General features: G+C 34.4%; 1 protein-coding gene across 2 annotated transcripts in view; it reads left to right on the top strand.

The window, feature by feature from the left end:
* Positions 1–1,605: 1,605 nt before the first annotated feature.
* Abca6 (ATP binding cassette subfamily A member 6) overlaps positions 1,606–13,162 on the top strand; it is a 66,763-nt gene continuing 55,206 nt past the window's right edge. Inside the window, exons 1-8 of one of the 2 annotated variants that reach the window (XM_028865272.2) lie at positions 1,606–2,651; positions 3,476–3,548; positions 3,692–3,803; positions 5,600–5,804; positions 6,738–6,896; positions 8,634–8,737; positions 9,431–9,657; positions 12,841–12,982. In XM_028865272.2, the coding sequence (XP_028721105.1) occupies positions 3,708–3,803; positions 5,600–5,804; positions 6,738–6,896; positions 8,634–8,737; positions 9,431–9,657; positions 12,841–12,982 (933 nt within the window). In that variant the 5' untranslated portion in view covers positions 1,606–2,651; positions 3,476–3,548; positions 3,692–3,707. The remainder of the gene's footprint in view (positions 2,652–3,475; positions 3,549–3,691; positions 3,804–5,599; positions 5,805–6,737; positions 6,897–8,633; positions 8,738–9,430; positions 9,658–12,840; positions 12,983–13,162) is intronic. The other variant, XM_037201202.1, reaches the window with a different exon arrangement.

The raw sequence follows: 13,162 nt of genomic DNA on the forward strand, positions 1-13,162 counted from the left end.
AACACCAGTAATCCCTGTCTTCCCCCCACAAAGCACTATGCTCATATGCATGTGCATGACCACATCTAGCCTTTCTATACTGGTGTAGGGATCTCCGCTCATGCTCTCAGCCACTAGGCCACCTCTCCAGCCCTAGGTTTTCATTTTCTATATACCACAGTGACTGGACAAAAATTCATATTCTTACTTTTCCCTGGGGTAGAAGATGTGAGATCTTTGTCTAGTCTATGTTTAGCACATAGTCATGCAAAGCATCTAGATTCATGTAGGAAAATGAATTTTAGATAGCTACTCTCAGTGATAAAGTCTAGGTCACAGAAACACAAAGACACCAGAGGCCTAGGTCTTAATCCAACATATTCCAGATGTACTTAATTATCTGAAATGATACTTAGTTAAAAGGGAATTTAAATTTCTCTTTTTGGTTTTAGTACACACACACACACACAGAGACACACACACACACACACAGACACACACACACCTTTCCTTATTTGTTCCACTGTGTATTACTTTTCATTGTCCGTTATTATTTTTAAAGTTTAATTATATATATCAACTTCTCACTTGGAATATATTTACCCAATATTTCAGTGTCCTACCTGGAGGTTGCATCTTCCTCATCATGTTAAGTCACTATATTTGTGGGAATATTTTTACATTCAAATTTAAGAATAGTGTCACCACAATAAAATTAATCATAGTAAAGAGAACAGACTAGATCGAAGTTCAGGGAGAGAACTTGTCTCAAACAAATAATGGCAAAAAGAAGAGACCAACAAAGCATGTACAAAAATCAGTGAGAAAGCAGTAAATGTAATTAAGAAATTGTTGGCTTTAAAGCTGCGAGTTTAATATGATTTTTAAGAAAGGCACAGTGGGGGATGCGGGGTGGCTTGGGAGAGAGGGCTGGGGGCGTGGGAGGAGGGGGGGGTCTGTGGATAGCATGAGGAGTGAGTAGAAAATTTCTTAATTAAGAAAAATAAAAGAAAAGAAGAGAAAAGAAAAGAAAAGAAAAGAAAGGCAGAGTGGCAGGGCAGTGGTGGTGCAGGCCTTTAATCCCAGCACTCAGGAGGCAGAGGCAGGCGGATCTCTGTGAGTTCCAGGACAGTCTGGTCTACAGAGTGAGTTCCAGGAAAGGTGCCAAAGTTATACATAGAAACTCTGTCTCAAAAAACAAAAAACAAAAACAAAACAAAACAAAAAAGAACAAAGAAAAAAAGGAAAGAAAGAAAGGCAGAGTGAAAATGATTTTTAAAATTGAATATAGCTGTGTGGTGGGTGCACATCATTAATCTCTGTACTCAGGTGGCAGAGGCAGGTGGATCTAGGTGAGTTTGAGGCCAGCCTGGTCTATGGAGTGAGTTCCAGGACAGCCAAGGATACAGAGAAACCCTGTCTCAAAAAACCAATAAATAAATAAATGGAATATAAAGATATAAAACAACTGTAGCAACAAAATTAGTGGAAGTCTTAATTATAGTTTTAGGTGACTTCAAAAGATTTGTTCTACTATTGAAACCAATTTTTAAGTGTTTGTGACCTTTTTTTTCACAGCTCTGGGACCTTTAGAACACCTCTGTTACCTTGTTTGTTTTGACAGTTTTCAATGTAAAAGATGTGATATTTCACTTTTGTCTACTTTTAAAAGTAGAATTAATTGCCAAGTACATTATCATGACTGTAACTGTTATTGTCTTAAAATTATCTCCTGTACTCTGGAACATCTCTCTGATTTATGATTATTAACACATGTGGATCAGGAGCCATGTCAAATATTTGAGATTTCCCAATTCATGGACTTTGCTTTCCTGTTTTACCGTTTGCCATGGCAGGTCAAAAAGTTTTCAGTGCCTTTCAGGTACACTGTGCAGTGAGAATGGAATAGATTTCAGGTATTCCAGTATTGATACATAAAAGTCTGAGTTCTTCTATGTGTTTTAGTCACTTAAAATATATTTTATTTTGTCTACATAACTCACAAAATCCCATGTGACTGTGAACAGAGTAGGAGAATTGCACTGGAAAATAATTCTTCATTTGTCAACGGTTGGAATTTCTCCAAGGTAGACTATGGATTACTTTACTTTTAAAAGAAAAACAGAAAAAGAAAAGGAACTTTCAGCCTTGGCTATTTTTCCCACTTGGCATGAATTTGCCAAGTGAAAACTAACAGCTGTGTTTAGCTATGTGTAGTGAGAAAACATGAATTAGTATTTCTCATACAACTTTTAATGGCTTAGTTTGATTAGTTAATATTTTTGCTCTTTTCTTGTACTCTTCTCCATCTTGATCTCATCATATCTAAAAGGCTGGAACAATTTTTCCTTATTTGCCCTATTTTCCCTGCCGTTGAAAAGCTGAATGAACAGTTGTAGGGTTTGTTTTATTCTCAACCAATCACAGAACAGTATTTTCCCAGATTAACTGGTTTATAGGGTAAAGAGACACACACAACAAAACAAAGTTTTCACGTGGGTTTTAGATCGACCACATCCCTTTTCAGAAACCAGTCTGAGTAAGAACGGCTGAGAGTAACCACCTACTTAAAGAGTATATAAGGAACCAGAGAAAATGCTTTAACTGGTGCACTAGGAAAAAAAAAAGGGAACTGTGTGACTGCTTCAAAGGAACGCAAACATTCCCCAACAGTAAGTAAAGCTTAGTATTATATTTTGTGCTCTGCAAAGTAAAACAAATATTATTTTTTGTGCTCTGCTAAGATCAATCTATATTTCAGATGCTTCTAGATACTTCAATATTTTAAGGTGATTTTAAGAGCTAATTTTTAATTTTTTTCCCCAACCAGATTTTATTTTGTAGATACAGCAGTAGAATCTAGCTGCTTCCATTCTAGCCAAGCGAAAATTATACAAAATTTTATTATGTAAATTTAGGAAAGAATAAATTTAAAGACTATAAAAATTGAAGAAGTTTTTTAATTTGTTTATTTGAAAAATTTCTGGGCAAAATTACTTTTCCATTCAATTTCTCTTATTTTTTTCTTTAAAAAAGTTTATTTTGTACTGTGCTTTCAGAGGTTTTTAGTGGCATCTATATTCACAAAATTGAGAGAGGTCTTATTCTCCTTGCATGTCAGAAACAAGTAATTTTGAGTCTGGATTATTATCCTAAAGGATTATTATCCTTTTGGTAAAAGTTATTCAGTTAAAATTTATTTATTTTACTTTATTTTTATCCGAAGGTAAATATTCTAAACATATTTCATTAGGATTGTGTCTAATGAATATAATTTATCATTCAGATGAGTTTAAGAAATCAGATTTTGTTGTTGATTTGATTAGCTATGGGAATTTTACTAAAATGCAAGGAATAATTACAAGTATTATTGGAATGAAACTAATTGAATTACTTTATTCACATCATTGAATTCTGTTTTAAAATATAGTTATCTATGTTCTGCACCATAATGATATATTTTTTCCAATTAGAATTTTCTGTTTTTTTTTTGTAGAAGTGTGACAGTTATCAACCCCCATCCCACCATCACTCATTCCTCCAAATATCTTAAAGTGAATGTGTTTGAGGTAAAATTTAGTCATAAAGGGTTGCAATAATATTTTACAACTTTTCATTATAGTTTTTAAGTGTAGTAAATATTTGAATCAGAAATATAGCCAAGGTTTTTTTCAATGATATTATATTTTTGGTTCACTTACTGTTTGTTCAGCTAATGAGCAGGTGAAATGAGTATGAAAGAAATAAGTGTCTATCAGCAAACCCGAGCGCTTCTGCACAAGAATCTGCTCAAGAAATGGAGAATGAAAAGAGAGAGCTTCTTGGTATGTGCAGAAATTTCACCCTTTCCTCAGAACTCTTCTTTCTTTACCTATTTATTTCAAATATTACATTATAATCAGCAGACTAGAGTCATTACTTTTAAGGTAGATATTTCTAGCTATATTTGTTTGAGAAACTCATAAAGATCTATGACCAATACCATAGAATTAGGAAGACTAAAAGTATTACATTTTTAAAAAAGAGATAAAGTGCCAGGCAGCGATTGCACATGCCTTTAATTCCAGCACTTGGGAGGCAGAGCCAGGCAGATCTTTGTGAGTTCAAGGGCAGCCTGGTCTACAGAGCAGGATCCAGGACAGGCAACAAAACCACACAGAGAAACCCTGTCTCGAAAAACCAAAAAAAAAAAAAAAAATTTTTAATTGTATGGTAAATTGTAACAAACATTAAATGATCACATATTCTACATTGAGAACCAAGACATAATTTAGATTTTGGTAAGAACATCATTGCTGGTTTGTACAAAGCAGATTGTTTGAGAAGTGGTGAACAGTATAAGTTTCAGTGGCTTAATGCATGACAAAAGTTCAATTTCACTATTTTCAGTACAGTCAGTAGAAGAGAAGCGAGTGGGAATAAGGCTATTTCCATTCATCCAGGGACCCAGGCTTTTTCATCTAGAGACTCTGTCATCTCCTCAAACCCTGCTAACCATTGCTAAACTAATCATAAGACAAAGGAAAAGAATTGAGACAGAGAGTATAATAGATTGGGTAGGGATCTTCCCCCTTTCCATAAAAAACAACTCAAATACCTATTTTTCACTTGTATTTTAAGAATATGTTCTAGTCAAAACCTACAGTTTTTGGGGGCTGGAGACATGGCTCAGCGGTTAAGAGCACTGACTGCTCTTCCAGAGGTTGGCTCACAGCCATCTGTAATGAGATCTGGTGCCCTCTTCTGGCCTGCAGTCACATATGCTGTATACATAATAAATAAATAAATAAATAAATAAATAAATAAATAAATAAATAAATAAATAAATAAATAAATCTTTAAAAAAATCTCCAAATTAAAAAAAAACCCTACAGTTTTCAAATTGATTCATACTATATTAACTCATTGTAGTCACTTTAATAAGTGAACATGCAGTGTTAATATTTAGAACTAAATCCCAAAGAAGGACATAAGTGATCTGTCCAGATAAATTCTGGCATTGGTAAGCTGAAATGGTTATTGATGTGGAAACTCAACAGTATCTTCTCTTTCTACATTGTTTTGAGAGTATTTTGTGGTTAATGGCTCATATTCCTCCTATATGGTAGTCAGACTAGGGAGAGGTGTTCTTGGGCATTAAAGAAGAATTCTCAATTGCTTGAAAAAAAAGTGTGTTCTAGCATTATATCAAGAAGAAAGAAATTATTGCTATTGGTGACTCACTAGAGAGTATCTACCACTCCGTTTCTACTTACTTCCTTTAGTTTCTAATAAGATATATGACAAATAGCAAAAAACATTGTTATTTGCCACTTTGTGTCTTATTTCTAGAATTGATTTTCTAGGCAATTGAGATTTTCACAGTTATGTATCCCATTGTTTCCAGATGACTTCTGAAATCTTTCATGATTTAATGCAAAACATTAGATCAGAGCGTGATACATGTGGCTACTAACTCAGAATTTGTTCTTCATTGAGTTTTCCTTTTTCCGAGAGTGTATAACAATGAGAAGCCATACATATGGAAGAATTGAACTTGTCTTCAAAGTTCTTTGGTATTGACCAATTTGAGGAGAAATAAGTCTAGGCTCATTATTTTCTCTCTTTAAAACTTTTATAGGAATGGAGCATCCCAATTATTATAGGACTGTATATGGGTCTGTTTTCACATATCAAAGTAAATATACAAGTCCCCGAAGTCCCACCTCAGGATCTTGGAAGTTTAGATGAATTTAATGGATCTTCTATAGTGGTTGTATATACACCAATCTCTAACATAACCCAACAGATAATGAATAAAACAACTTTTGCTCCCTCTATGAAAGGTAAATATGCTAATGACAAGAAATAATTAGTCTTATTGATTTATAATTTTTAATAAGATATGTACATGCTAGTTTGAAGTTCCAGTATAACATCATTATAATAAATTCAAGTATTGAGATAATATATAATCTTCTTAAGTTTTTATTTTTCTTTTACAACAAGATTTTAAAATTCTTTCAGCTTGATAGGGGTTCAATTTATGTAGGCCTATGTTTGTATTGGAGCATACAAAAAGCAAAAAACATACAAATTTGAAAAACAACAACTGGGAGAAATGTAGCTATTGGTGCATGTATATTTTTAACATGGATATCCAATGATAAAGATATATAGCTTGTTAAAAATCAGTAATTAGGTCATGGATATTTAACAATAAGTTTATAAGTATGAGCATTATTGATGTGTAATCTGAAGGTGATATTCTTTCTTATGTATAGTATAGAATGCAAAACCTTTAAAGGTTGTGATTTTGTGACCAAGACTAAAAAAATGCATATTTCATTTATGAGCAACCTGGGTGTAGTCTGGCTATTTATTCTTTAATATTCAGTTACTAACTAATGAATTTCTGGTTGCTATAGAGTCTGTTATTTTGTTTCTGCATAAGACAAAAGTCATGTAAATTGATTTTGCTTCAGGAAGAATTTTGGAATCCTCAGGGGTAAAGTAATGACAATAGTGGATTACTCTTATACTTAAGGGCATAGTGGTTTTTTTTTTTTTTTCCGTCATCCACCACTTGTCTTATTAAAACATGTAATTTGCATACACAATTGGATTCTGTGATTTGAAACAGTAAAATAATGTATTCTAGGTTGCTTTTTAGTTTGTTTAGTTTAAGTGTAAAAGTCTATAAAAACATGGCTCAGCCTAATAACACATTTTGTTTTGGTAGAATATGTATACCCAGTTTTTCACCTTTTACCTCACAGGAACAAGAATCATTGGGGTCCCAAGTAAAAATGACTTGGATGAAGTGCTTTTGAAGAATATTCCCCATGCTCTTGGAATCATATTTAATGACACTTTCTCTTACAAGTTAGAGGTATTTCTAACGCATGGAAATCCATTTTTGAAAGAAGACTTATTAGGTGACTTTTCATATAAAATATTATTGTGACAGTCTTTGTGTTTTCAACAAGAAGGAACAGGTAGTGGGCAACAAATACTTTCAATTTCATAGGAAAAAACAGATGAACATTTTATTGCTGTTCTTATATTAATTTTAGAGGTTTATTTCACAGCACTGCATAATAATTCAGCATACATCTGTTGAGCTCACAGGTCTAAGGGAGTGATTAGATTCCAATGTCAGATGCTTTAGCAGTTGACCAGGAGAGGCAAGCATTGAAAAATTAGTGGCAAGTGCAAGGGAAAGTACTTGTGGTAACTTGGATCCAGGATTCTTAATTTATTGTTGCATTAGAGAAGTAACTTTTAAAATAAGAACAAAGGAACAGCAAGTGTGAGGAGCTAGAGATACCGTATTTCAGTAGGATAGAGGCATATGAGAGCACCTTCTAATAGCTGGAAGAAGAGCATGAAAAGCCATGGAATGTGAGGGAAGAATGATTTTTCAGTCACATAAGGACTAGGTCTAGTTTGGCATTTTGTAAGCCTAGGCTATGGATAGTCATTGCAGTACTTTAATCAGGGAAGCATGTGGAGAGTTGTCCAAGATTAAGAGAGCACTCCTAATACAGCCCAGAGAATTCAAGTTGCAGGAAGTTCAGGGAGAATGTAATGACACCTGAAGACCACTTAAATGATAGTAGAGGCAGTTAAAAGGCAGAAGGACACTTGAGGACATAAAATTGATGTAACCTGTAGAATCAGCTCTTCACTACTGTTCACATACTGAGTGCAGACTGCTGAGTTCCTGAACAGTATAGTGAATGAAAACCATGGAGCCTGTTTATAAGAATCGTTCTAGTCAGGGGCAGGAGGTGGGAAAGGATAAAAAGGATATACAATAAGATGATAAAAATAGAGCTACTTTAGAAATTAATGGTGGCTCAGAAACCCCTCTAGGATGAAGTCACTTTCGGAGGAGATTAGGATCAAGGGAGAAGTGGTCTTTGTAAGTAAAATTGCCATAGACTTGTAGATCTTGTCACTTGTAGCAAAGGACTATCCAGAGACACTCAAATGCAGAGTAAAAGCTGTATTTGTATGCTATAGCACAGGGGAGGCCACATGAAAATATTAGGAAGAAAATTCCTGAGACTTCCAGAGTATAGGTAGCACACCTTGCTTTCTGTTTCTCCCCCAGAAAGGGTTGTGGCCCTTTGTCTTCTTCATCATTACGTGTCTGTGCAATAGCTTGTCACAAGTTTTCAAACACTGCATCTCTACTTCCTACCTGGAGGTTTTTTTGTTTGTTTGTTTTTGTTTGGGGTGTGTGTGTGTGTGTGTGTGTGTGTGTGTGTGTGTGTGTGTGTGTGTATGTGTGTGTGTGTGTGTGTAGCTTTGCTATAGAAACCCTAAAGGCTTGTTTGTCATGTCTCAGGAAGTGATTGCTCCATCCCTAGTCTTGTGGTGTGTGAGAGAACAGCTGCTTTTTCTAAACCATATACCCTTCACCTTAACATATTTGCCTCTTTTCAAAATTACCTTGTTGGTTGGTTTGTTTGCTTGCTTGGTTTGAGATAGTATTCTTCTACTTCAGCCTTCTGAGTGCTAGGATTGCAGGTGTGCACCACTGTACCTGTGTTCTCTATGAGGTTAAAAGTTCTGACTAGTGGAGTCTCATTTTCTCTTAGGTTCTTGTTCCTCATTCCCAATCTGCCTTTATGCCATAATGGTTATACTTTTCCTTGTGTTTACAGCTCATTGCTGGGATGTATATGATGGTGTTTCATGTTCATTGTCCAGATACTGGAAAAGAGGATTTGTGCCTTTACAAAGTGCCATCAATGCTGCTATTATAGAAGTGAGTGCTTAGTTGCAAAGTTCTGGTGGCTACTACAACTAATTTCATAGGCATCAAAACTATTAACAAAGATGAGTGTCACAGTTCATTTGCCTTACAATAAACTAAACACTCAAGGCTGGGTAATTTATAAAGAGCATCAGTATTTTTCACAGTTCTCAAGTCTGGCAAGTATATGATTAGGTCTCAACAAGCTCATTTCTCACAGTTGTCACAGTCTAGGAGTTTTTGCATGGCAGAAGAGATGAAAGGTCAAAGAGAAGAAGAACACTGTGTTCTCACTTGGCAGAAGAGCAAAAGGGCAAATTGCACATTAGAAACACTTGCCAACCCTTTGATGAGTCACTCATCCATCCACAAGAGCGGGCCCCCATGACTTACTTCTCCAAACATCTTCCCTCTAATACTACAGTGAGAATGAAGTTTCCAGATGCAATGTGGAGGGGCACATTCAAACTAGCAATTATGCAAACACAGATTTTTAGACAAGGAAGAGACCACTTGATTTAAAACTTCTAGTTCTGAAATGGTTCACAGAAACCTGCAAAACAGCATGCCTAGTTCCCTCTGACAGTGACACTTTGTGTTACTAGACTACAACATTAAACTAAAAAAGATAGTAGTGCAATCTTCAACACTCCAGTTTGGTCAATTTATGTCCTTTAATTTCTGTTTGCTTATGCTTTTCTCTAGATCACAACAAACCACTCTGTGATGGAGGACTTGATGTCTGTTAATGCAATAAATATGAAGACATTACCTTTTATTACTAAAGGTGTTTTTCAATATGAAGTTTTTATTCTATTCTGCTTGCTTTATTTCTCCTCATTCATATATTTTGTATCACGTAATATTACTACAGAGAGGAAAAAGTATAAGGAATTGATGAAAATAATGGGTCTACAAGACTCAGCATTCTGGTGAGTCATAAAGAAATCATAAAACAGCAGAAGTGTTATTGTTTTCTAATTCCACAGTTTAAATTTGATATGTGGGCTACTTGTTCTTTTGCTCTGACTACTAGATTTAGTCTTTGTCAAAATTTCCATGGAAGATAGTTAACTGTAACTCACTGAACATGCTTTTAATTCTAGCTTTTTCTATGCAGCCTCTAAGATGTAGGCACTATTATCAAGGAAAGTAAAGGCAAATAAGATAAGAGAGTTACCCAGTGTCAGGTAGATGGCAAACGCCAGAGCCCAGCCTCAGTGGTGCAGTTCTGATGGCAGTTCTGCCTGATCTGCTACTAGTTATGAACTGACTTCTCCCCACTTTCTTATGTGAAGAAAATAGTCTTGTAAAGGGTATGTTTTGTGCATGGGCTTGGCCAACCAGGGGCGTTTTGAAGTAAGTAAATGCTGTATTAAGTGATGCATTATGATCAGGACATAACATATAGGCTGGTGTTTAGGAAGAACTTAATAACAGCACCTGAACTACTTTTTAATATTTATACTTTGCCTCACGCAACAAACACTTTAAAGTAATTTTGAAATATATGTATAATGTTTGTATATATACAGGAATGTATCTATTTATGTATTTGTGACATAATAGAAGGGAGTACTTTCATAGAAATAAAGACCTAGAAAAATAGTGGATGAATTTAATAGAAATACAAATAGTATAACATTTAAACTGCTCTGAAACAAAGCACAGAATTTGGTAAGTATCAGTGACAAAATGTATATTATCAGGTCAAAAGGAAAATTATGTGCCAAGAAGAAACATGGCATGCTTTGATATTGATTCTTAGGGGATAATTCTCTCTATATTACATAAATCAAGAAAGCACTCGGTTGAGCTTGGAAGTGCAGGCATGTAATTTTAGCATTGGGTAGGTGGACTCTGGAAGATGGAGAGTTTCTAGCTTACCTGAGATGTATAGAGAGACCTTGAGACCCTTCTTGATAAGCCAAACCTGATGAAAACTCAAACACATTTCACTTAAAATATACACAAACAAACAAAACCCAAAACTATATGTGTGGAATGATAAAACTACATGGATTGGATGAATAATTATTTATTGAACAATCTAGTAACTTGTATTCCCTGAAGTAAAATTATTGTCTAGAAATCTTTCTTTCTGTGTAGAATATATTTACCAACAAAGGTAATTTTAGTTCTAAGATATATGGATTGGGAAATAGAAAAGGAGGAAACCATGTCTTTAAAAAGTAAAGAATTTTTGTGTGGGAGCATTGGTAATGACAGAGGAATGGATGTATATCCTGTCATGCAAGTCTGTTAGTAAGGAAGAGAGAGAGCAGACTTCTTTCAGGGGACTCCTTTCAGTCCCAGGCAAGTCCTAGGGGACAGAATGCCTAGGGTCACCTTAAATTAGGGAGGTACCAGTCAGGCTGACATGAGGACCAAAGAGATACTAAACATTCCGATGTCAAGTCATTTTCAGGATGATTCTTAGTATGCATATAAATTAAAACCTGTAAAAATGAATTGATATGTGCATTATTAGAAGTAGGAAAGAAAATGCTTTTGAAATATGCTTTCCAAGTGTTAGACATCTATTGGAAATAAATATGACTTCAACTAATGCCATAAATATGAAATGTAATAATTATTTTTAAAAGTATGATGCTTATATTTCTTTGCAAGCAAGAATATTTTATGTAAGTTTATTAGTATCACTACTCCAACTCCACCCCTATAACTAGTTCCCCCTTTCAGTAATTATTTTAATGTCTTTATTTCATAATTCTCTTATACTATGGTTTTTCAACCTACCTAAAGCAGTCCCATTCTGTACTTAGGAAGTAAATTCACAGAATATGATACACTTTTTATAAATGCTGATGTTTCTAATGCCAATTCATTATAGTGATATAAGGTTAAAAATTAAATAAGTAGTAAATTCTGCTAAACATATTTTACTTGGGTGTACTGTTGCAAAGCATGCATCTTTTGCTGCATTCTGCAGGAGATGAATCCTTATTGAGTATACAGTTTTAAACAGAGGAAAGAACTCTGGGCAGAAAAATGGCTGCAATTGCATTCATACCTTGTGTATTTATTTTGTCACTTTTCATATACCCATTAATTAAAGGACCACAGTCTTATTATTTGTAAATGAGAAGCTTGGACACATGCATTCTTACAGTCTAGTAAGATATAATAGTGGATAATATTCTTTAACAAATATCTTGTAAAAATGTGAACATCAACACATCTAAAGCAAAATAATGTAAAAGTGTAAAGGTGTGCCATAACATATCCATTCAAATAAAGAAATAATAGGAATAGGAAGCATACAATGTCGTCAGTGGAGTTGTGGGTTTTTAGTTTTCTGTAAAGAGTGGTAGTGTTGCCTCCAGAGATGCTCAAGCTCCTGAAGTTTGTAGAGCCATTTGATTGACATTTGACTGACCATCAGCTGTTAAGTCTTATTCCAGCTTTACAGTTAGGGTTATTGGATAATATCTAATAAAACTGATGACATAAACTTTAATTCAGTAATTTCACTTTAGAGATATTCTTCTACATCTTACATAAAAACAAATGTAATAAAATTCTTGACACCATTATGACAAAGAAAAATAGGAAACAATTATCTAATATCAGAAGAACACTAAAATATATTAATACAATGAAATATATAAGCTTCATATGTAATAGATAATGTTGATTGATAAAGGCAAATTACATATAATTACAGCATAAACCATACAGTTTATACAATGCTCATAGTATTTGTGCAATAGATACATATAGAAGCCTGGCCTTCATGTATCAGCAAGGGCATTTTTTGGTTTATAGCCACTTAATTGGTTGTGACATTCTTTCCCATTGGTTAGTGCCATAATAATATTTGGCACCTCCCATTACTGTGTGGTAAAGGCAATCAGAATGCATAGGATTCATAAACAGGATGTTTGCTAAAGTGATCACCTTAGTGGGAAAAGATGGAGATTTATAATAAAGAACAGCATGCACAATGGACTTCAGCCATATTATCAATATCATAGTTATTAAACTACAGTGTACTTACCAGAGTAACAGTGTTGTTCTTTAGATGCTTTTGTCTTTTTAAAAATATTTATTTAAAAGGATAAATTATTTAAATGCCTTTTGTCTTTGTTTAGGCTGTCCTGGGGCTTAATCTATGTTGGCTTCATCTTCATTATTTCTATACTTATTGCAGTTATCATAACTTCTGCTCAAATTGTAGTGATGACTGGCTTCCTTGTCATATTTACACTCTTTTTCTTATATGGATTATCTTTGGTAAGTGTATGCATTTATTATCACCTTTTACACATTAGATCTTAGCTGTGAGTAGGAAACATTAATTCTCCAGGATGTTAGGAAGGCACTTTCTTTATGTCTGGTGTGTGTGTGTGTGTATGTGTGTGTGTGTAGGGGTGTGTGTATGAGCATGTGGATGCACATATGAGTTTGCTTGAG

This window comes from Peromyscus leucopus, chromosome 8b (genome assembly GCF_004664715.2).
Source record: "Peromyscus leucopus breed LL Stock chromosome 8b, UCI_PerLeu_2.1, whole genome shotgun sequence".
Taxonomy (NCBI): domain Eukaryota; kingdom Metazoa; phylum Chordata; class Mammalia; order Rodentia; family Cricetidae; genus Peromyscus; species Peromyscus leucopus.